General features: G+C 44.0%; 1 protein-coding gene across 1 annotated transcript in view; it reads right to left on the minus strand.

Annotated features, from left to right (window-relative positions):
• Nucleotides 1-25,000, minus strand: part of EFCAB7 (EF-hand calcium binding domain 7) — a 103,720-nt gene that overhangs the window by 50,083 nt on the left and 28,637 nt on the right. Inside the window, exons 3-6 of the mRNA XM_082265941.1 lie at nucleotides 16,006-16,217; nucleotides 8,430-8,516; nucleotides 6,543-6,714; nucleotides 5,039-5,160 (exon numbers count right to left, since the gene is read on the minus strand). Coding sequence (XP_082122067.1) covers nucleotides 5,039-5,160; nucleotides 6,543-6,714; nucleotides 8,430-8,516; nucleotides 16,006-16,217 — 593 coding nt within the window. The remainder of the gene's footprint in view (nucleotides 1-5,038; nucleotides 5,161-6,542; nucleotides 6,715-8,429; nucleotides 8,517-16,005; nucleotides 16,218-25,000) is intronic.

Here is a 25,000-nt window from a genome sequence, read left to right on the forward strand (position 1 = left end):
TACATGTTGTGTTCAAATATATTGATAACGGATTTAGACCAACTGACGCTAACTGAGATTTTACAATGTATTCATCTCAATCTGGAGCATGCATGCTCCCTAATCAGTCACACAAGGGTTAACCACATATAAGCGCTATATGAACCCACCGATGATGATTAATGATGGTAGCAAAAAAAGTCATGAATGATGCCAATGTATTTTTCCAAATTACCTGTAGGGCCGTATTAAAGCAGCCCGGGGGGCCGCATTTGGCCAGCGGGCCGGACTTTGGACATGCCTGTTATAGTATTTGTGATTTTTTTGGTAACCAAAGTTGTTTTGATTTATAAAAAATTTTCAATTCATGCATGCATTCTGTAATGTAAACACTGGATGGCAGTGTTCCTCCACTGTACAATATATGGAACTTCAGCTGATTAAGCAGTACAAAAAAAAAAGTTCAAGAATAGAATATTTTCTCTGTGGTTTTTACGGATCAAAAATTTCAAATACCAAAATAATGATAATAGGAATGTACATTTATTTTTTGTGTTTCTCACCTAAATATGATGCCTGCCTCTCCTTTCTGCACAATCAGCTGTCGTTTTAAGTGCGATGCTGTAGAACTGGAACGGTTAGGTTATCGATGATTTAAAGGTGGCCAGGGTGGAGAACAAAGCTGGAGCTGTTACTGGAAATGAGAAGGCACCCCAGGAGAGCAGTGACTGGCGCATTTTCCTGCTCGCTCCTTACAACTATTTTATGTGCCTCACACGCCTCCCCGGGGTCACGTTAAGAGGAGCCCGGGCAGTTTCCTCTTTATGGCTTTCATATCAGCAGCTATTATTTTAGGAGGCACACAAAAAAAAATGATATAAAAGAGAAACCCTATTAAAGTCCGAGCGACGTAACGGAAAGCGAAGAGCAATGATCAATAGTAACACTCTACAAATATTGACCCTGGAATCAGGCTCTGAGGTCTCCCCTGTAGGAGACGCTGCGCAAGTGATTTATCAACAGGACTAAAACTAGACCGCTAAATGAAAATCAATAGAGGTTTAACAGAAAGGGGCCAGCAGCTGGTGAGCACGAGGCGTCGCAGCATTAAAGTGGACCTGTCACCTGGGGAAAAAAAAAAAAAGACATGATGCTAAAAATGAGGGGGAGGAGGGGAATGGTGTTTTTCATTCAGGAAAGTGTAATTGTGCATTTTAAGTTCAAAACTTCAACCCTTCCGGTTCCTATTTCAAGGGCCAGTGCTTCTAAAAGTGACAGTTCTGTTTTTGGTGGATGCCCTAAATCAGGGGTCTTCAAACTATGGCCCTCCAGTTGTTCAGGAACTACAATTCCCATCATGTCTAGTCATGTCTGTGAATGTCAGTTTTCCAGTGCCTCATGGGATGTGTAGTTCCGCAACAGCTGGAGGGTCGTAGTTTGAGGATCCCTGCCCTAAATGAATAACACATAATGCTAAAGTACTGTGTATCATAAACAATTGTCATTTTGTTTTTATTGTTTGTGTCATAGAATACTCGTTTCTGTCTTTTTTCATTCTTTGTTGCATCTCAGTGCTGCTGATCTCCTGCAGACTCTTTGCAGCCACTTAGGCTACATTCACACCTGAGCGTAGCGTTTTTTACCGCGATTTTACCGCGATTTTTACCGCGATTTTTGTGCAGGCGTTTTTAGATTGAATAGAGATCAATGGAAAACGCCTGTAATCTGCCCAAAAAGAAACTCATGTACTTTTTTGAGCGTTGGGCGTTTTGTATACAGCGTCAAAACGCTCAGATGTGAACAGGGGCCATTGAAATGAATAGGATTTGTCTTGTTGGGCGTTTTGAGAGCTGATCCTAGAGCAGAAAAACGCCCCAAAAACGCCCCAAAACGCCTAGATGTGAACGGAGCCTTAATGTCTACATGCCCTAAAGCACAGGTGTCAAACACAAGGCCTGCGGGACAAATCCGGCCCTCCAGGCCATTTCATGTAGCCCTTGCACCTCTCCTGCAGCTGCTGCATCTCCCCCATCTCTGCCCGCACCTTGTCTCAGCAGATGGCAGCAGAGAGGACAGAACTCCTCTGTCCTCTGCCAGATCCTGTGCTTCCCCCTGCAGCTGCAGAGAGGACCACCCCCCCCCCCCCAACTCAGCAGTTGGCAGCAGAGAGGAGGGCACAACTCCTACAACAGATCCTGCACCTCTCTGTGCTGCCGCTCCTCTCAGCCTCCACTGGTCTCAGCATTCAGCAGACTCTGGCAGCAGGCTCCAGCCCTCCTCCAGACCCTGCAGTTGCTGCTTCCCAGCTCTGCCTCCGGCTCACAGGTGTCAAACACAAGGCCGGGGGCTGAATCTGGGCCTTGTGTTTGACACCTGAGCTGAGGGGGTTCCCCTCCTCTCCACCCACCCTCTTTGACTCAGCAGTCGGCAGCAGAGAGAAGTACAAAACTCCTCCGCAAGATCCTGCACTTCTCTGTGAAGCTGACGAGAGACTCGTCTCTGCCCTTGCCCCCGTCTCAGGAGTCAGCAGCCAAGAGAAGGACAGAACTCCTCCTACAGATCTTTTGCCTCTCCGTGCAGCAGAAGTTCTTCTCTCCGCATACCCTGGTCCTAACATTCAGCAGACTCTGGCAGCGGACTCCAGCCCTCCTCCAGACCCTGCAGTTGCTGCTTCCCAGCTCTGCCTCCAGCTCACAGGTGTCAAACACAAGGCCCGGGGCTGAATCCGGCCCGTCAGGTCATTTAATGTGGCCCTCGCACCTCTCCTGAGCTGAGGGGTCCCCCTCCTCTCCACCCACCCCCTTGACTCAGCAGTTGGCAGCAGAGAGGAGGACAAAACTCCTCCGCAAGATCCTGCACTTCTCTGTGAAGCTGCAGAGAGACTCGTTTTGCCCTTGCCCCCGTCTCGGGAGTCAGCAGCTGAGAGAAGGACAGAACTCCTCCTACAGATCTTATGCCTCTCTGTGCAGCAGAAGTTCTTCTCTTCGCCTACCCTGGTCCTAACAGTCAGCAGACTCTGGTAGCGGACTCCTGCCCTCCTCTGGTCCTCCTCCAGACCCTACACTTTATGCTTCCCAGCTCCGCACCCAGCTTCTTCCTGGAAACAGCACAAGGTAACGGGGGTGTGCAGTGATGTAAAGGAAAATGGGGGACTCTTAACCACTTAAGCCCCAGGCCTGTTTTTCTCACTCTGTGTTTACAAGTTAAAATGATTTTTTTTTTTGCTAGAAAACTACTTAGAACCCCCAAACATTATATATATTTTTTTAGCAGAGACCCTAGAGAATAAAATGGAGATTATTGAAATATTTTTTATCACACCGTATTTGCGCAGCGGTCTTCCAAACGCAATTTGTGGGGAAAAAAATCACTTTTTTTGAATTAAAAAATAAGAAACCAGTAAAGTTAGCCCAATTTTTTTCCATAATGTGAAAGATAATGTTACACTAAGTAAATAGATACCCAACATGTCAGGCTTCAAAATTGCGCACGCTCACGGAATGGCGACAAACTTTGGTACTTAAAAATCCCCATCGGCGATCTTTTAAAAGTTTCTACAGGTTGCCATCTTAGAGTTACAGAGGAGGTCTAGGGCTCAAATTATTGCTCTCGCTCTAACGATCGTGGCGATACCTCACATGTGTGGTTTGAACATCGTTTACATATGTTGGCAGGGTTTCCGTATGCGCTCGCTTCTGCGCGCAAGCTAACGGGGACAGGGCGCTTTCATTTTTTTTTTACTATTTATTATTTTTTATTTTTACACTGTTTTTTTTAAAAAAAAAAATGTGATAATTTTTATTCCTATTACAAGGAATGTTGAATATGAGGGGAATATCATAACAAAACAATAAATAAATATAATACATCAGGCAGTGGGCTTGTACGGAGATAATAATAACGTAGAAGCATGGTAATATAGCAGTAATTATTGTACATCAATGTTATGATATTCCCCTCATATTCAACATGAATAGGGATGGAGGCATCTTGCCCCTATTGGGTAGAGCCTCATTTAAAGTCCCACCCTCTGAACCTCGGTTCAATTCTTTGTTCTATTACAAGGAATGTAAACTCACAAGTACACTAAAAGATGAAAAAATAAAATAAAATAAAATGAAAAAAAAAAAAAAAGGGACCTTTGAACCGGTTGCTAGGCAACGACGTTTGCCGTAGCTCCGGTCCTCCAAGACCATAGAGTCGAGTGAGGGCAAACTTGCCCTCACTCGACATCCTGTCTGTGAGGATCCGGGACCGGATCGTTTTCCCCGCTGCCGGCGGGTCCGGTAAGCGGGAAAAGGTACCGGGACGTGGCGGGAGGGGGGGGGGGCACCTCTTCCGCCACCCAGAAGGGTGATCCAGCGGCGAACCCTTATCGGAAAGCGACCGCCCGCCGTTTAAACAAATAAAACAACACTGGTATTGAGGTTTAAACGGCCAACTTAAATTGTCGTTGGGCGGTCGTTAAGTTAACTTCTGATGGTGGGGGGGCTCTTGACATCTGATGTAAGGGGGGGGGTGGGGTGCTCTGGACATTTAATCCTACAGATACAACCAGCCCTTTGAGGGGAACCATAATACTGATGCGGCCCACAATGCAATTGAGTTTTACACCCCTGCTCTACCCCTAGACTTAAAAAATTTTCCTAAATTCCATAATGAAGGGGGTGGCGTCCTCCTGTCGACAAGATCCCTGGGAAATGCTGAGTAGCCCAAATCTCACAAGGAGACACCACAGCACAGTGCAGGATCATCTTCTCTACAATCTCCACCAACTGGACGGAAGAATGATGAAATTCTTGTTTAGGTGCTGTTGGAGGAAGCTAGATAATATTAGGCAACTTCCCATCCCCCGCAGGTCTTTTTTACGCTTTTATGCAGCATTTTAGGGAGGGGGAGGCGGACACCTTGCATTAGCCAACCTTGTCACTGAGGGGAAAGGCCGGCTTTACCACACCATAATGAGCAAATTAGAGAATTTCCATGTTCGGGTTTTCATGCACTTTCAGTTGATCATCGCTGCTTTCTCCTGAAGTTGCATTAAAAGTAGAAAAATTACCTGAAGGCTATTTGGTTCCACTACTTTGGAGCTCCTGGCACTGGGTGGTCCCATGTTGATGATAGTACACATTGTGGCTTTGTAGTTCCGAGCTGATGAAGGGCGCGGAGACTTGCTGTCAGCTTAAAAATAAATACATATTGAATTTGATTAGAGCCCAACTCAAGGATTAGTTCCATAAACCACAACCTGGTCCCCCCTTCCCTCTCTGCACAATTCAAACCTGCTTTTCTACTTTTAGGTTAGGGATTGGACGAACACCAAAAACTGCACCAAAAGTGGCAGTCAAGTGACGATCGCTGCCCCAGCAGCCTACTTATGTGGGTGGGGCTTCAAGAACACTTTTCCATTCCCCACAAATGGACACTCATGCAATGCTCTAACATTCCTCTAGGGGGCCAGTGAAGAATTTTACGACGGTCAATCATTAAATATTGCATGCGATACTTAGCGAATTATTCAGCTCACCTGTGTTTGTAATAACATCCAAAGTAGGCCAAGAAAATGTGATGATGCACTGCCTATAGGACTACAGGACGCATGTCTTTGATGGCCAGGGCCAAAGTCTGGCAGGCAAATGGATCCATAATGAAAAAAGCGGGGGTATGTTCCCATGTATGGCCCTAGTTGATCTAAAAAATGAGGCAATGGCAGTGCAACATATAAAATGGCTACTCACAAACACGGGTGGAAAATAATCATATCAAGCTCAGTTGCTCCAGTGTCAGGAATAGTCCATATGTTAGTCCATAATCCTGTTAGGATGATGGTTGACGCGTTTCGAGGCTCAGCCTCTTCCTCAGAGCCACTCTGAGTCAGCCGTCATCTTAACAGGATTATGGACTAACATATGGACTATTCCTGACACTGGAGTGACTGAGCTTGATATGATTATTTTCCACCTGTGTTTGTGAGTAGCCATTTTATATGTTGCATTAATAAAAAGCCTATTATTGAGGATAATGCGATAGGCCGGTGCGCCCTTTCTTTGTTTCTTTTTGCCTTTAGTACTGTTGGACTACCCCAGTCCTTTTTGGGCAGCAAGACCTTAGCCATCCGAGACGCCATTTGTGAGTCCCGTGGGGAGTGTGGTCGGGGAGCTTGGATTCTAAGCGCAGGAGAAGGGTGGTATCACCTTATTGTTTTGGTGTAGTTCTCAATTAACTACCAGGGAGCCGTTGAGTGCTCTATGTAATCCATTGATTCCTGTCAGTGTGTAACTGCCTGCTCGTACAAGGTACAGTTACACTGACAGTCTGCAAGAGCCCTTCATTGCACCCGCGATCTGCTGATTGTGTGTGCAATGCTTTGCAGACTCCTAGTAAAAAAGAGTATTAAATGCACATTTTTTTTACTTGCAAAAAGATGTGCATTTATTATTTATTTTTTTTTACAAAGGTGAACTTCTCCTTTATTATGAAGAGAAAGTCCACAAAATACTATTTATATCTAATAAAGCTACATTTCCACTAACAGCCAGCTACATGTTTGCCTATCTTCTCACCTTTTCTAGGTGTCGTATCTCCTTCACGCAGTGTCCGAGGAGAAGCTGAGCGTTCCGGAGAGGTCTCAATTTGGCTCCCAAATTGCTGACGTCTGGCCCGACTGTTTGCATTCATTTTCTCAGCTGCCATCTTGGAGCATTGGTCGCAGGTATTGAAGAACGCGTTGCAGAACTAGAGAGAGGCAAAGATAAGCTCACCCGGACTGGACTATGTTTTTAGGGACAATCTACTGACAGAGCTCTATTCTTACACTTGTACTGACATACATAAGCAGCAAGTCCCAATTCCTTTGCTGTCACTGGGGTTGATTAAATAAAGGCAAACAAGCTGTGCACTTTGTGAGTGAAGTTGCTCCAGAGCTTAGTAAATGAGGAAGAGCTCTGCTGACTTCCATCATCCAAACATATGCAAGAAAAAATGAGTTTTTTTTTTAATTTTTCTTGCATGTGATTGGGTAGTCTTTGTAAAGTGGAGCTTTACCTCATTTACTAAGCTCTGGAGCAACTGCACTTGTAGAGTACAACTGCACTTGCCAAGTGCACAGTCTATTTGCTTTAGTAGATCTGCCCTCATTGGGTCACATGTCATAAACTGGTATAGGTGTGCAATAGCAGGCGGAAAGGTGCCAGCACACGCATGCATCCAGTTACAATACTCTGAGGTTGATTTACTAAAACTGGAGAGTGCAAAACCTGGTGCAGCTGTGCATGGTAGCCAATTAGCTTCTAACGTCAGCTTGTTCAATTAACCACTTCGGCTCCGCAAGGTTTTAGTTAAAGCGGAGTTCCGGCCTCGGACATGATTTTTTAATAAAAATACTCCCGGGACAGTCAGGGCTAGTACATTCCACAATGGATAGACTCTGAACTGTCCCAGGTCGCACTTACCTTTTAGAAGAAATACTTACCTTGAAAATGTCTTGTCCAGCGCTGCCATCTCAGGTGTGGGCAGCTGAAGCCAGCGCATCCTCTTCTGCGTCCTCTTCCGTGTCCTCTTCGGTCCCACAATGCACTGCACCGGCCCCGCCATCACTTCCGGTGCAGGCGCGTGATCACTGCACAGCTTCTGGGCATGCCCAGAAGAGGTTTAGCAGGGAATGACGCGTCTACACCGGAAGTGACGAGCGGGGCCGGTGCAGGAGCATTGATTCCTGGGAGCGATGACGTTCAGCTCCCAGGAAACAATGCAAGGAGGAAGAGACGGCGCGGGCCGCGGCCGCAGAGGGAGGAAGTGGAAGAAAGGTGAGTATATTTTCTTCAATAACAAGGTAAGTAAACAAAAAAAAAATCGTGATTATCCATTTGTTTTTCAGGTGACACTCAGCAAGCGGATGGCCCAACATCGTTCTGTGGTGTGGTGCTTCAGTCTTAGGTCTGATGTCCTGAATGGGTAAGGTGATAGTCTCTACACCAGGATTTCTCAACCAAGGTTCTGGAAACCCTAGGGTTCCTCCTGAGGTTGCTAGGGGTTCCTTGAGCAATGGGCAATTTCTGCCTCTCTGATAAGTTTCCAATGACACCATTGTTCCTTTTAGCTACCTGCAAGGGGGTAATTCTTCCCAATGATGATAAGTGGAAGGAGCATTCTTCCCATTGACTATCACACTAATGAGTCATGAGTTGTAGATTTTTAATTTCTAAGGTTCCCCGAGACCAGACATTTTTTTCCAGGGTTCCTCTGTGTTGGAAAGGTTGAGAAAGGCTGCTCTATACCCATGGAATGGGTGGTGAAGTACCTTCAGCCTCTGATGTTCCATCCCATACCAACTACCAACTATCCCTCTACATAGAATTTAGAATAAATCTGACTGAAAGCCAAGAGGGCCATAAGCAGGAACTATGGTGCACAGAAAGAGTCCAAAACCAAAAACGAAATGTCCACATTACCTTATTGTAGTCCAGCTTGCCACCGCTGTTTACATCAGCTAAGTGAAGGACCGCGTTCACCTCTTCTGGCGACATCTTCTCCCCTTTCTGCAAACAACAAATGATCCGTTTTACATTTCGATAAATTGAACTTTCAAAGTGTGCCATGTTCATTCATCTCCACAGAACCGGCAGCTCATATCAATATTTAATCATGGAAAATTGAAGTGACAATGCTTGCACATAGATGCAAAGATATATACATACACATCGTGACTGGTGTGTGATAAACAGCGGCGCTCGTGGTATTAGAGACGCGCACAAATCAACAAACTGCAGAATAATTCTGAGAGATGTCATCTATAATGAATAAAGAGGAATGAATAAGGGATGACCACTTCTGAATAACCTCCACTGCCTTCTATTTCTATTGAGTTTTTTGGGGGGAGTAAAGGATGATTGTGCACAGTGAAATTATTTTGGCAAACTTCACTGCAGATTTGTACCCGCTTCTGTTCTCCAGGATACGCTCCTGCCGTAACTTCCTTAAAGTGGAAGTAGACTCAAAGGCATAATTTGTACCTATAGGTAAGCCTATATTAAGGCTTACCTATAGGTACTGTAAATATCTCCTAAACATGCACCGTTTAGGAGATATTTACATTACATGCAGCCAGTGACATCATCAGCGCATGCGCTCTGAAGGAACCGCCACCCGTAATATAAGGGTACCCTATTCCTCACTCTCTCAGGTTTCTTCCTTTTTGTGCAGCCAGCCTCCTAAAGCAGCTGAGGGCCTGTCCACAACCTAGGACATCAGACAGCGGAGAGGAGCGTCGGATTCCAGGGTAGTGAGTAATAAGTACGGTATGTTACTCATCATTCCCTAGGAGAAACAAGCAGCTAACCCTTACAGTGGGGAGGAGGACCTACTGCAAGGGTAAAGGTTTTTCATGACCAGAGTTCAGCTTTAACTGTAGAAAAGTCCTTCTATCTTTAAAGTGGAAGTTCAGGCAAAACCAAACTAATGCTTAACCTGCTCTCTGCCACATTCTAAACCCAATCTATCTAACCTTGTAAACAGTGGCGGCTGGTGCTCCATGGGCCAGGGGGGGGGGGGGGAGGGGGGGCGGCAGGCGAGCCGCACCACACCAGGCTGCACACCATACCCCCCCCCCCCCCCCCAACAGCAGGACCACCCCCCCCGGCTCACTCACCCTGCCTGGACATCTGCAGCAGCAAACGGCAGCGGATTCAGCTTCTTCCACCTCAATCTTCTGCGCCTCCTCCGCCTCAGTCTTCTGCGCGTCCTCCCTCCTCCTCCATGCCCATTGGCATGGCTTCTCCTTTCGGCCAATCGGGAAACGAGTCTCAGGACCTGTTTCCTGATTGGCCAGGAGGAGGATCCATGTGATGACAATAGCGAATATTCATTCGATATTGTCACACAACTTGGTGGGCTCGGGGCGCAGTACTCTGCGCCCCAAGCCCACCCTCTTTTTTTTTAGCCTATTAGAGCCTCTGGCTCTAATCACATGATTAAAAAAAAGCCCCATTGAACTCTATGCGTCCGGCACCTCCCATGTAGATTAGGGGGCCGGACACATGGATAGGGGGGCGGCTCCCCTGCGCCCCTAATGCACCAGCCGCCACTGCTTGTAAAGCAAAAATGGCTGTACTTATCTATTCTGCAGCCAATGCAGGCTGCTCCAAGCTTTCGCCATCAGAGGCAGCTTCAAGTGATTGTAAAGGTAGAAGGTTTATTGTATGCATTAGGATAAAAAAAACCTGTGTGCAGCAGCCCCCCGCAGCCCCCTAATACTTACCTGAGCCCATCTTTATCTAGTGATGTTGTAGGAATGTCTCAGATGCCCAGGACTCCCCTCCTCATTGGCTGAGAAAGCAACGCTGTGCCACTGGCTCCCATTGCTGTCAATCAAAGTCAGTCAGCCAATGAAAAGAGAAAGGGGCATGGCCGGGCCCTAGCTCCATGTCTGAATGGACACAGGAAGCTGTGACTCGGCCTGGGTTCCCCCATAGCAAGCTGTTTGCTGTGGGGGCACCCAACAGAAGGAAGGGGCCAAGAGCGCCGCAGAGGGACCCAAGAAGAGAAGGATCTGGGCTGCTCTGTGCAAATCCACCGCACAGGGCAGGTAAGTATAACAGGTTTGTTTTTTTTCACCTAAAAAAAACAAAAAAAACAAGACTTAACAATGACTTTCAGTGTGGAGGTGGGTGCAGGAGAGGCAGCCAAACAATGGAAGACCCATAGTAACTCTATGGGTGAAGTGACTTCCCAGCCATATAACAGGCGTTGTCTGTCCTCTCCTGCACACAGCTTCCGCCACTGGAGACTGGACCGGATCGGTTGCAGAATAGGTAAGTACAGCGATTTTTGCTTTACAGGGTGTGACGGTATTACCCGTCACTGGAAGTGAGGAGCAGATACTTAATGGTTTGAATTGCTTCAAATGGGACAGTAATAGTTGTCAGCAATATCTTCATATAGAAATATGAAGATTTAATACCACCTTACACTGTGTATTCCATGTCCCTGCATGAAAGACAGGCTTCCCTATTGTTTGTATATTGAAAAGGAATGTGGATTGTGCCTGTCTCGTTGTTAAATGTTAATGACCTCTCTTGTTCTGTCTGCCTTAAGATAAACTTATTATGGGATGTATATGTGGATTGGATGCTAAGGGGGAGGGGGGATTGTCCCACAATGTATATCTTTGTGTACACTGTATGGGAGTGTAAAACTCTGTTTTCATTGGATTGTGAATCTCAGGGTCTGTCCTCAACAAGGTCCACCTGGGCGCTAACCTTGTGGGGAAAAAGTGTATAAAAGTCTGTTTCTTGTTCAATAAAGTTCAGTTAGTTCACCCTCAATCTAGAGTCCTGTCTCTCATTGGGGGAATCGGCTACAAGGGATTGCTATGTCCTCCACACTCCCTTGGATAATCACTAAGCTCTTGTAAGAGCTTGTGTAACAGCTTGTTCTGCTGAACTCTCTGGGGAAAGAGAGGTTCACCCATGGGAACCTGGAGCCTTGTCGTAGGTCCAGGGTGGGTAGGAGATGGCGAGACCCTAACCAAGCTGCGGCGGTTTCGTGGGGTCTGAAGGAGTTACGGTGTCTGGTGGAGTGCTTGGAGCCCTCGGGAAGCACTAGGAGCATCAGTCAACGGAGGTACCCGGTCGGGGTGCTGGTTGATCCGTTACACAGGGTTAGATAGATTAGGTTTAGAATGTGGCTGTGAGCAGGTTTAGAGTTAGTATTTGCCTGGACTTAAACTTTAAGCTCCTGCTCTCATACAATCCTTCTTTCTTTAAACTAACCTAAGACTGAACAGTTTCCCACTGTATTTTCTGTATATTCCACTTATATATTTATAGAAGGTGATCATAACCCACACCTCCTTAATTTCCTTTCCTCAAGGAGGAATATATTAAATTCATCTTTTCTCATGGCGGAGGTCCTCTGTGGCCCTGATTAATCTAGTTTCCATTCTCTGCACCATTTCCTGTTCCAGGACATACTTTTTATAAAGTGACAATCATTCAAATTATCAGACCAATGTTATGCTAAAAAATACATACAGCCCTTACTAGACCCTCCATTGTAATAATCATTTTTAATTAAACCTGAATCATAGCAAATCGTGGGACGCCTGTGCGATCCCCGCCACTTCCAATGGCACCCCAAATGTGACACAATTTGCAGGAATTGTCGCCCGAAGAATCCCTGTAAAATCGCGCAAACAGAATTGCGGGACGCCTGTCGCCCAAAAGAAGTTCTTGTACTTCTTTTGGGCGACAGGCGCCCCGTGATTCCTGTTTGCGCGATTTTAAAGCGATTCATTGGACAACAATCACAATAAAATCACGCCTTGATCGGGATGCCATTGGAAGTGACTAGGATCGCATGGGCATCCTGCGATTTGCCGTGATTCGGGTTCGCGGGCAGAATCACGGCAGTTTTGCCCGTGATCCAGAACGCCAAGATATGAACAGAGCCTAAAGGGTCAGTTTACTTTTTCAGAAAAAATAAAAAGGTGAAATAACACCCTCCCCCTGGTTGCCACTGCACTTACCTCCATAGGTCATAAAGTTTCACCATCCATGCAGCCCAGTGCAGCAGCCCTGGGATTTGAGAACCACGCTGTTCGTCCTTCAGTCCTGATTGGTCAGCGCAGTCCTGTGCTGGCGCTAACCAATGAAAGTCGCTCTGATCCATCCTGTCATCCCTAGGGAAAGACCTCAGCGGTGCTGCACCAGGCTGCATGGACGGTGAAACTTTACATCCACCCACATTGGGAAGTGCAGCAGGGACCGAGGGTGTAGGGCAGTGATGGCAAACCTTGGCACCCCAGATGTTTTGGAACTACATTTCCCATGATGCTCAACTACACTGCAGAGTGCATGAGCATCATGGAAATGTAGATTCAAAAAATCTGGGGCACCAAGGTTCGCTATCACTGTAGGGTGTTAGTTCATTATTTAACTTTTGAAATGGTGAACTAACCCTTTAACATACAAATCAAAAAGCCCAGCTTCTAAACCTTTAACCCTTTGTTAGGACAGTGTCCAAATCTAATTTACAACTGATAATGAGATCTGCTAGCACAGCACAGATATGGTATATTATGACAAACACAGCTCCCCAGACCCCTCATAAACAAAGAGAACTAAGTAGGATTTTTCAGTGCTGCCGTTATCAATGGAAAAGTGAATTTAAAATTAATGATCATCCATTTACATTCGTTTTCATCCGCTTCCATCAACATCCATTTTTTTTTTTCCATCCGTTAAAAACAGATCGGATGAAAACGGATGAAAAACAGATGTAAAAATGATGTTGACTGAAAAAAAATATTGACAAAAAAATGTGATTGAACTGATTAAATGAACTGTCCGTATGTGTGGTCATGATCCACGCTAAAATTGAAGCCACCCTATCGAACAAAGTCCAGAAATACAAAACATTATGGCGACCCTGGTTAATGCATTTCTTACCTCCAAACTTTAATGTGTCTAAGCTACTCCCCAGATAGCAAGGATAACTTGCCATAAATTTGTGGCAGTGTTGAATTGTAAGTCTGTTAACTTGCTGCACATTTTCAGTGGAAAGTTGTACACTTGCAGCTTTATGTGTCCTCTCAGAGCGCAGCCTGCCTCCGAGAGGACACATAAAGGGGCAACAAGTCCCTTCCATTTAGATATGGACACCCATGATTGTCGCATATAGCGTCCTGAGTTTATATAACAATACGGAAGACTTGGATACCCGGGCACACTGTGTATTACCCATATAGGACTGCCTGCCCAAACTATCTTGCAGTAATGTGAAGGAAGTAATACTACATAGTAGATTTACCGATACGTCTCATAATATAAATTGGATATATGGTCCACGTCTACTCAGACATATCGTATCCTGATCGTTGATCTGCGTCAATTTGGAACACTAGCTGGTTCTCAGGTCTCTGCCCTAAGCCCTGAAGAAGCGAAGTCAAGTGAAACGCGTTGGCAAGCACAGGGACCATATCCAACTTCTTTGAGACTTGTACCATCTGGTTACCTACGTAGTGTTCTGATTTTAACATATGTGTTCATTACATATGTGTGTCTTTAGGCATGGGTTATGCCTTTTTATTGATTGATACTTAATAAAATGCACTTTTAATAATTATTGTGTGGCGTTTAAGTCTTGACCACCTCATCTGAGCCTCCAAAGCCCCACTTTTTTCCTATATTGCGTTTGAGATTTACACCCCAATTGATCTAAAGAAATTATGGACTATTTATTCAGGAAAAAAAACTCCTTTAAAGTCACATTATTTACTGCACTTATAAAAATCTTTATGATTTTTATCTTGTCTGATATAGTTGAATATTTATTTAGAACGCATAAATCCACATTTTGAGCACCTTGGAATACATTGCACCTTACATTTTGCACTCATAATTGCACAATGGTTTAATACCTATGAATTTATGCATATGTTTTTTAGCACTTTAAATTATGTATTTGAGTGTATGAGTAGCATATTGGAATATCATTTTTTGTACACTTTATGCACTTTGGGATCCATTATATATTGCACACTCTGACTGCACTTTAGAAAGCACCTTTGCACTTCTATGCATTGAAGTTACCTTTTATACAAGAAATTTATTATATTGTATGGTTTAACTCATCATATATCAATACTGTGCAATAAGGGTAATAGCGCCTCATTATACTACATTTACTGCTGGTATTCTATTTTGATAAACTAATACAATTTTATACAAGAAAAAAACCTCCATAAACAAAAATGAATGCAGCTTCTTATTATTATACCTCTTATTGCTGGTTTCCTGTCCATTTTTTGTGAGCATAATTTTTATTTGCAGCATAATAAACCAGTAAAAAATCTTTGTTTTTTTTTTCCACCTATTGGGTGGCTCTTCTGCCTTGCAGGGTCATTCTGGAATCCCAATGTGGCCACCCTGACCTGCATATGCCCAGCCGGGGCTGTATTATTACCTGTTATTCCATCTTGTGTTTGAGTGCTCCAATGACATGCTTAGGGCTTGCATACACACTATGATCAACATACCAGGAATCATGGGACATGTAGTCCTGACACTTCAGATTCAACCCAATTATAAAAGTGTGCATTTTCCAACCGAAGCTCAACATCAGTACCTGACCTCACAAATTTTCTTTTTTGGCTGAATGGGCAGAAATTTCCACAGACACACTCCTAAGAGTCGGTTCACACTGGGGCGGCACGACTCCTTACTACTTCGGGGGCGACTTGTGCATTCCCATGCACCACGACTTCAGAGCGACTTGCATGGACTTCACATAATGGAAGTCTATGCAAGTTGCTCCGAGGTCACCCCGAAGTAGTACAGGACCCTTTTTCTAAGTCGGAGCAACTTGTGTCGCTCCTATTAGAACGGGTCCTGTAGCAGTCAATGGACCGCAAGTAAGTCGCCTGACAAGTCGCGCTAGTGTGAATCGAGTCTTAATCTTAAGAATAGTCTTTCCAGAAGAGTGAAAATTGTTTGAACCACAATGTGGGACCATTTCCAAGGTTTTGGGAATGGGATGTCCAACAAGCTCCTATAGGTGTGATGGCTAGGTGTTCACAAATATCTGGCTGCATAGAGATCTTCCCTTTAACCCCTTCCTACCTGCCCTGGTGTCCATTTAAACAGTTCTGAACACCTGTATATGTGCGGCTTGTGGGCATTAAAGCCCACCATTTTACCGCTGCACATATGTGTTGGACGTCTGTAAAAAGGGTTAAAAAAAGATATTTTACAAACATTGTCCTGAACAGAACAGAGAAAAATAAAATATGTGCTATACATTTTATTTTCTAATACTTAGAGGCCACATGAACCAATACTGCCATCTAGTCCACCATCTGGTCATGTGACGGACTAATGTGGGACTACCCAGCAGCAGCTATTTTAGGATAGGTATCAATCTATTCTCTGCCTGTATTACCCCAGAAAGACTGGAAACGTACATTATCCTGAGCATGCAACTAAAGACCTGCTCTAACAATAGAACATTTGAAGGAATTACAGTACATACTGTGGTGAGGACTTTATACAGGTCATCATGTAAAACATATCCTTTGTTCCCAGGATCCATTTTTCGGAAGGCTTTTATCAGGTCAGCCTTTGCAGCAGGTTTCTCTCTTTTAACGATGGCACAGAAATCATCAAAGTTTAATTCCTTGGTCTTTGCGGTCCAGTACTTGCTGAGAGTCCTCTTTGATGGGTTAAGTCCAGCCTGTTGGAGAACTGTACAAAGAGAGCGAGAAAGGGGGAAATATTTAGGTGTGGAAGGTGCAGGAAAGCTGCTGAATATAACATCACTCATGATTTAAAGCTGAACTCTAGGCAAACACAAATTAATTCAGCTCTGTATTAATTAACGCATCATTATAGGGCTGGGCGATAAAACGATAACGATATGTATCGCGATAGACACGTGATCGATATCAATAAAAAAATTGTTCGATAAAACGTTCGATATTTTTCCTTAAAGCGGAGTTCCGGGCACAGAAGTCATTTTTTAATAAACATAACCCCGGGACAGTCAGGGCTAGCACATTCCACAATGGCTAGCCTCAGATCTGTCACGGTTCGCACTTACCTTTTAGAAGAAATACTTACTTATAAAATTTCTTCCACAGCGTTTCCATCTCTCTTGTGGGCAGCTGAAGCCGGCGCGGTCCTCTTCTGTGTCTTCTTCCGCGTCTTCTTGTCCCAGAATGCGCCTGCACCGGCCCCTCTCGTCACTTCCGGTGCGGCGCTGCATTCCTAAACAGCTTCTGGGCATGCCCAGAAGCTGTTTAGCAGGGGAATGCGGCGTCGCCCGGAAGTGACGAGCGGGGCTGGTGCCGTCGCATTGATTCCTGGGAGCGATGACGTTCAGCTCCCAGGAATCATCGCGAGACAGGAAGTGACAGCGGAGCCGCGGCGCTGAGGGAGGAAGTACCGTGAGGTGAGTATTTACGATCTTCAATTACAAGGTGAGTTTTAAAAAAAAAAAAAACCTAACTATCCAATTCCTTTTCAGGTTATGCAGAACTAGCGGACGGGCACAAAAAAAAAATATCGTTTTTGTGCCCGGAACTCCGCTTTAAGCAGTCTCACTCATAGCGCTGCAAGTCGGCTTCTATTCCTCCTGCTTTTTCTCTTTTTACAGTTGGAAGTTGCCGCCTACTTGCTCGGAGGCTATGATTGGATAGCGGTTAGGTACTTATTGATTTTCATTGGGACTTTGGAGGCATTTTTCGATTGGTCCTGGATTCATTTCCGGTTCATCCGAGGTACGCTTCCTCTGTCCTTAGCAATGTGCGGTTGGCGCTAGCAGTGGGGGAGGTGATTGGCTGGATCAGACGCCGCTCCTCCCTTTCCGACTCTTGCAGCCATTTAATGGGGTGATCGGCGGTCCTGAACCACGCCCCCTGATGACGTCACGCTTTGACAAAACCGGTAGGGGACCGGTGATCGTCCGCCCTGTGTATACCCTGTAGTGTCCTCCTGTTTTACATCGCAGGAGACCGGGCTGCAGCTACCGCACCATCCATTCAGAGATCCCCGCAGGATTTTACCTGGATGTGGAGGTCACATCTTTTCAACTTATCACCTGAGCTTCTTATTGGACTTTTTCCTCTCCACGGACTCTCCTTCTACTGTTTTTTCAGTACACTCTGATACATTGTGGAAATTCATCTATATATATATATATATATATATATATATATCAGTGATTGCCTGTTTTTGTGTTTTCCATCAAGCGCTGCATACTTCTGTTTTCATTTTTTCTTCTTCGTCGGAAGCAGAGGAGGCGAAACAAGTATGGTTGTGTTGACATTTTATTGTCTTAAGAACTGAGGGGATTATGATCAGAGGAAGGTTAAGTTTAAAATAAAAATGTTTAAATGTAACATTTTTCTCCTGGTCCTTATTTAAAATGGGTAATAAAAAATATCAATAATTATCAATATCGACCGATATGAAACACTGATATCGTGATACAGTTTTCAGCCACATCGCCCAGCCCTACATCATTAAACGTATTATTTTATAATAAATTTTTTTTAAACGCAAGCAGTTTTAAGTACCTGACCTGGTAATAGCCATGTCAAGTCCCTGTACAGCAGGACTGGGGTGTGGGAGGAAGAAGCAGCACAAGGACCAATATTTAAAAAAGGACAGAGATATATCCCAGGGAACTACAGGTCGGTTAGCCTAACATCAATAGTCTAAGATATTGGAGGGGATGATAAGGGACTATATACAAGACTTTAATAATGAAAACAGTATCATTAGTAGTAATCAGCATGGACTCATTAAAATCGCTCTTGCCGGACCAATGTATTAACCTTCTATGAAGAAGTTTTGTTGAAAAATGTTCGGGTCTGGTGGTTAGGATGGGTATTGCCAACATCCCTAAAGTTATGAAACTAAAAAAAGAAATCCCCTTGGATGTGGGACTTTATAGGCAATAACCCATCACAGAGTAGGCTCCAATAATAAACAAATATAATTTTATTCAAAATATACAGAATAACATAATGAAGAAAAAATGTATCAAAGAAAATACCGATTAAAATACATGTGGCTAGATGTTACATCACTTGAGAGAAGACATGAGGTGAGAAGCGCGAGAGTTCCATGTGATATGCTGACGCGTTTCGGACTTGGCCTTTTTCAGAGGTCAATGGAAATATATCTCAGGCACTCATATCACTCCACATGATGTATATAGCCACTGTGTTAAAAGCACAAATGTTGCGCATCCAATGAATGGGCTGCTGCAACACTATAAAACGATTTATGCATGAATTTGCCAAAGTCCGGGAGAAAATGGAGGGAGAGCCAGCATGGACAGAGTATAGTACGATGGTAAATATGCGTAGTATCATTCCATACAAGAAGTGGTCATTCCCCACTATTGGTTCCCACGAGGATCCCAAAAATGGTCCCTGAGGGGGCGTCTATAAGGATCCGTGAAGTGAAATCTCTCGGTGGCGGCAAGCCACCTCAGCCACAATTATATCTCAATGCCTAAGATATATTTCCATTGACCTCTGAAAAAGGGCTAAGTCTGAAACGCGTCAGATCATCACATGGAACTCTCACGCTTCTCACCTCATGTCTTCTCTCAAGTGATGGAACCTGTCCGGTTAAACAGCTGTATGGTGTTGGCCACCGTACTGCAGCTTAGTTTTAGGGTAACAAAAGTACACTCCTAAGTGAAAATGTCCAAATTGTGCCCAATTATCCATTTTCCCTCCCCCGATGTCATGTGACTTGTTAGTGTTACAAGGTCTCAGGTGTGAATGGGGACCAGGTGTGTTAAATTTGGTGTTATTGCTCTCACTCTCTCATACTGGTCACTGGAAGTTCAACTTGGCACCTCATGGCAAAGAACTCTCTGAGGATCTGTAAAAAAGAATTGTTGCTCTACATAAAGATGGCCTAGGCTATAAGAAGATTGCCAAGAACCTAAAACGGAGCTGCAGCATGGTGACGAAGACCATACAGCGGTTTAACAGGACAGGTTCCACTCAGAACAGGCCTCACCATGGTTGACCAAAGAAGTTGAGTGCACGTGCTCAGCGTCATATCCAGAGGTTGACTTTGTGAAATAGACGTATGAGTGCTGCTAGCATTGCTGCAGAGGTTGAAGGGGTGGGGGGTCATCCTGTCAGTGCTCAGACCATACGCCGCACACTGCATCAAATTGTTCTGCATGGCTGTCATCCCAGAAGGAAGCCTCTTCTAAAGATGATGCACAAGAAAGCCCGCAAACAGTTTGCTGAAGACAAGCAGACTAAGGACATGGATTACAGGAACCATGCCTGTGGTCTGATGAGACCAAGATAAACTTAATTGGTTCAGATGGTGGCAAGCGTATGTGGCAGCAACCAGGTGAGGAGTACAAAGACAAGTGTGTCTTGCCTAGTCAAGCATGGTGGTGGGAGTGTCATGGTCTGGGGCTGCATGAGTGCTGCCACCACTGGGGAGCTATAGTTCATAGTGGGAATCATGAATGCCAACATGATCTGAGCATGATCCCCTCCCTTCGGAAACTGGGTCGAGGAGCAGTATTCCAACATGATAACGACCCCAAACACACCTCCAAGATGACCACTGCCTTGCTAAAGAAGCTGAGGGTAAAGGTGATGGACTGGCCAAGCATGTCTCCAGACCTAAACCCTAACGAGTATCTGTGGGGCATCCTCTAACGGAAGTTGGAGGAGCGCAAGGTCTCTAACATCCACCAGCTCTGTGATGTCATCATGGAGGAGTGGAAGAGAACACCAGTGGCAACCTGTGAAGCTCTGGTGAACTCTATGCCCAAGAGGATTAAAGCGGAGTTCCACCCTAAAATAATACTTACCTCCATCTTCTTGATCCGGGTCACCTAAAAACAAATGGATAATCGCAACTTTTTTTTTTTTTACTTGCCTTGTTTAGAAGAAAATATACTTACCTTACTTCCTCTTCCTCCCCTCGGCGGCCACGGCGATTCGTCACTTCCTGGCTTGCAATGATTCCTGGGAGCTGAACGTCATCGCCCCGACGTCAGTTCCGGTGCAGGCGTCGTCATACCTTGCTAAACAGCTTCTGGGCATGCCCAGAAGCTGTGCAGGGATGACGCTGTGGCACCGGAAGTGAAGGCGGGGCCGGTGCAGTGCATCGTGGGACCGAAGAAGAAGGAAGAGGACACAGAAGAGGATCGCACTGGATTCAAGCTGCCCACACCTGAGATGGCAGCGCTGGACAAGACATTTTCAATGTAAGTATTTCTTCTAAAAGGTAAGTGCAACCCGGGACAGATCAGAGGTTAGCCATTGTGGAATGCACTAGCCCTGACTGTCCCGGAGGTATTTTTATTAAAAAAAAACGTTCCCAGGGTGGAACTCCGCTTTAAGGCAGTGCTGAAAAATAATGGTGGTGACACTTAGGGTTCAATTTGGATATTTTGACTTAGGGGTGTACTCACTTTTGTTGCCCGTGGTTTAGACATGAATGGCTGTGTGTTGAGTTATTTTGAGGGGACAGCAAATTTACACTGTTATACAAGCTGTACACTCACTACTTTACATTGTAGCAAAGTGTCATTTCTTCAGTGTTGTCACATGAAAAGATCTAATAAAATATTTACAGAAATGTGAGGGGTGTACTCGCTTTTGTGAGATACTGTATATGCACAACATTTAGACAAGCCTGTGAAATACTGGGAGAATACAGTCTGCTCAGAGGAGACCAAAACTGAACTCTTTGGATGCCATAATACACACCATGTTTGGAGGTCAAATGTCACATCACCCCAAAATCACTCCCATACCAACAGTGAAGTTTGGAGGTGGGAACATCGTGGCGAGGGGCTGTTTTTTTTAGCACAAGGTGCTGGCAAACTTCATGTCATTGAAGGAAGAATGAATGGAGAAATGTACCAAGACATTCTTACAAAAAATCTGCTGCCATCTACCAGGATGATGGATATGAAACGAGGGTGAACATTTCACCAAGACAATGATCCCAAACACACAGCCAAGGAAACTCTCAATTGGTTTCAAAGAGAGAAAATAAAGCTTCTAGAACGGCCCAGCCAATCACTTGACTTGAATCCAATAGAAAATCTATGGAGAGAACTAGAGATCAGAGTTCATAGCCCACAGAATCTTCAAGATTTGAAGACTGTTGGTGTGGAAGAATGGGCCAAATCACACCTGAGCAATGTTTGTTGCTGACCCAGAAGTTACGTGTATGACGTCACTTCCGGGTCTCCGGTTAATCGTTTCTCTGGCCACCAGGGCCAGGAAAGAATGCAATGCAATGCGATGTGCATTGCATTTCATTCGGGGGAGACATACAGGGGTTTATTTACTAGAGAGGGCAAAATTAGTCAGCTTCTAACCTCAGCTTGTGTAATTAGGCTCTGGCAATAAAACCTGGAAGCTGATTGGTTTCTCTTCAGAAGAGGGACTGATTTTGCACTCTCTAGCTGTAGTAAATAAACCCCACAGGGTCTTTCAGGCCCTTATTGTTTATTAAAGAGAACCTGTCACCAAACAATTCGTCACAGGAGGACTTTTCGTCCCATATATGATGGAAAAAAAATGTTAAGTGAAAAAAAATGACACCCAAGCACATAAAATCCCTCCACCCCCACATATCCAAATGTAAACGCTCATGGTGGGGGGGCTACGCCTGAAAACATTGATTGCGATATGAGAATGAGAGCAAAAATTCTAGCACCAGTCCTCCTCCGTAACGCTAAACTGATGCCCTATAAGGAGCTTTTAAAGCATTGCCTATGGAAAATATAGGGTAACCACCACCACTGCTCTAGGGTGTCTGCTTTCACAAAATATACAGGTGCGTCTCATAAAATTAGAATATCATGAAAAAGTTCATTTATTTAAGTAATTCACTTGAAACTCATATTTTTTATAGATGTGTTACACACAATAGTAATATATTTCAAGCTTTTCTTTCTTTTAAATTTTGATGATTATGGCTTACAGCTAGTGAAAACCCAAAATTCAGTATCTCGGAAAATGAGATTACATAAGAGCAATAAAAAAAAAAAAAAAAAAAAACGATTTTTAATAAAGAAATGTTGGTTTAGTGAAAAGTATGTCCAAGTACAGTATAGTATGTACTCAATACTTGGTCAGGGCTCCTTTTGCATGAATTACTGCATCAATGCGGCGTGGCATGGAGGCGATCAGCCTGTGGCACTGCTGAGGTGTTATGAAAGTCCAGGTTGCTTTGATAGCGGCCTTCAGCTCATCTGCATTGTTGGGTCTGGTGTCTCTCATCTTCCTCTTGACATCACCCCACAGATTCTCTATGGGGTTTAGGTCAGGCGAGTTTTCTGCCCAATCAAGCACAGTGATACCATGATCATGTGACCAGGTATTGGTAGTTTTGGCAGTGTGGGCGGTGCCAAGTCCTGCTGGAAAATGAAATCGGCATCTCCATAAAGCTGGTCAGCAGAGGGAAGTATGAAGTGCTCTAGAATTTCCTGCTAGAGCTGCGCTGACTTTGGACTTCATAAAACACAGTGGACCAACACCAGCAGATGACATGGCTCCCCAAATCATCAATGACTGAATTAAATTTCTGAAACAAATTAACTTTTTCATGATCTTCTAATTTTAAGAGATGCACCTGTATAATGTTTTGGGGGTTTTATGTAATCTTCAGGGCTGAAATGAAAACGGCTCTGGCTGTGTAAGGGTCAAAGGATAAGTTCACCTCCTGTTCCAACTGTAAGCTTCGTTGGTTAAAAAAAAAAATGGCTCCTAACTTTTTTAGCTGGCACCCAGATTCAAAGCAAATTTGTCAAGCCGTGATTTAAGAATTTCATAAGAATCTCCAAATGTATTATATACTGCTGGTGTAAAAATCTAATAACGTTATTATTTCTAAAACCTCCAACTTGTGTGGGAATTTTCTATGACACTCAGCGCCAATGTGCAGTAGATCTTAAATAAAAATCAATCATATATTAACCACTTCTGGACTGGAAGATTTGCCCCCTTAATGACCAGGCCAATTTTTGCGATTCGGCACTGAGTTACTTTAACAGACAATTGCGCGGTCGTGCGACGCTGTACCCAAACGAAATTGATGTCCTTATTTTCCCACAAACAGAGCTTTCTTTTAGTGGTATTTGATCACCTGCGTGATTTTTATTTTTTGCCCTATAAACAAAAAAAAGAGCGATAATTCTGAAAAAAAATATATATATATATATTTTTCACATTCTGCTATATAAAACATTCCCCAAAAAAAAAATCTAAAAATCTAATTTTTCATCCTTTAAGGCCAATTTGTATTCTGCTACATTTTTTTGGTAAAAAAAAAAAATAATCACAATAAGCATGTTTTGATTGGTTTATGCAAAAGTTATCGCATCTACTAAGTAGGGAAAAGATTTGTAATTTTTATTTATTTTTTAATTTTGTTTTACTAGTAATGGCGGCGATCTGCGCTTTTTAGCGGGACTGCAGCATTGCGGCGGACAGATCAGACCTCTAACTTTTAACACTTTTGGGGGGACCAGTGACATTACTACAGTAATCAGTGCTAGAAATATGCATTGTTACTGTAATAATGACACTGGCATGGAAGGGTAGGGGTGATCAAAGGGATAAGTGTGAGCCTAGGGGAGTGTTTTCTAACTGTGGGAGGAGGGACTTGTGAAATGATCATAGAGACCTGTGTTCCTATATTGATATATTTATCATTTCAGAGAGACCAACGGTCAGTTGTGTTTACAACAGCTGACCAGTGTTCTCTCTCAGCGGGGAGCAATCACAGGTGCACGGCATCCCCGCTGCCTAGTGGGGGCAGACGCACACCGTCCGGCGATGCACGCTCGCCCCCAGGACCGCGAACCGACGTACCCCTACGTGGATTCACGCAGCTGAGCCAGCCTGCCGCAGTATATCTGCGGCAGGCGGGTCGGCAAGTGGTTAAGCGTTGTATTTTTGTGGATTCGATTTACTATCTATAACGCTATTTTTGGGGATTCGATTTACTATCTATAACGCTATTTTTGTGGATTCGATTTACTATCTATAACGCTATTTTTGTGGATTCGATTTACTATTTATAACGCTATTTTTGTAGATTCGATTTGCTATCTATAACGCTATTTTTGTAGATTCGATTTACTATCTATAACGCTATTTTTGTAGATTCGATTTACTATCTATAACGCTATTTTTGTGGATTCAATTTACTATCTATAACGCTATTTTTGTAGATTCGATTTACTATCTATAACGCTATTTTTGTGGATTCGATTTACTATCTATAACGCTATTTTTGTGGATTCGATTTACTATATATAACGCTATTTTTGTAGATTCGATTTACTATCTATAACGCTATTTTTGTGGATTCGATTTACTATCTATAACGCTATTTTTGTGGATTCGATTTACTATCTATAACGCTATTTTTGTGGATTCGATTTACTATCTATAACGCTATTTTTGTGGATTCGATTTACTATATATAACGCTATTTTTGTAGATTCGATT

The sequence above is a fragment of the Pelophylax lessonae genome (genome assembly GCF_965119305.1).
Source record: "Pelophylax lessonae genome assembly, chromosome: 8".
Lineage (NCBI taxonomy): Eukaryota > Metazoa > Chordata > Amphibia > Anura > Ranidae > Pelophylax > Pelophylax lessonae.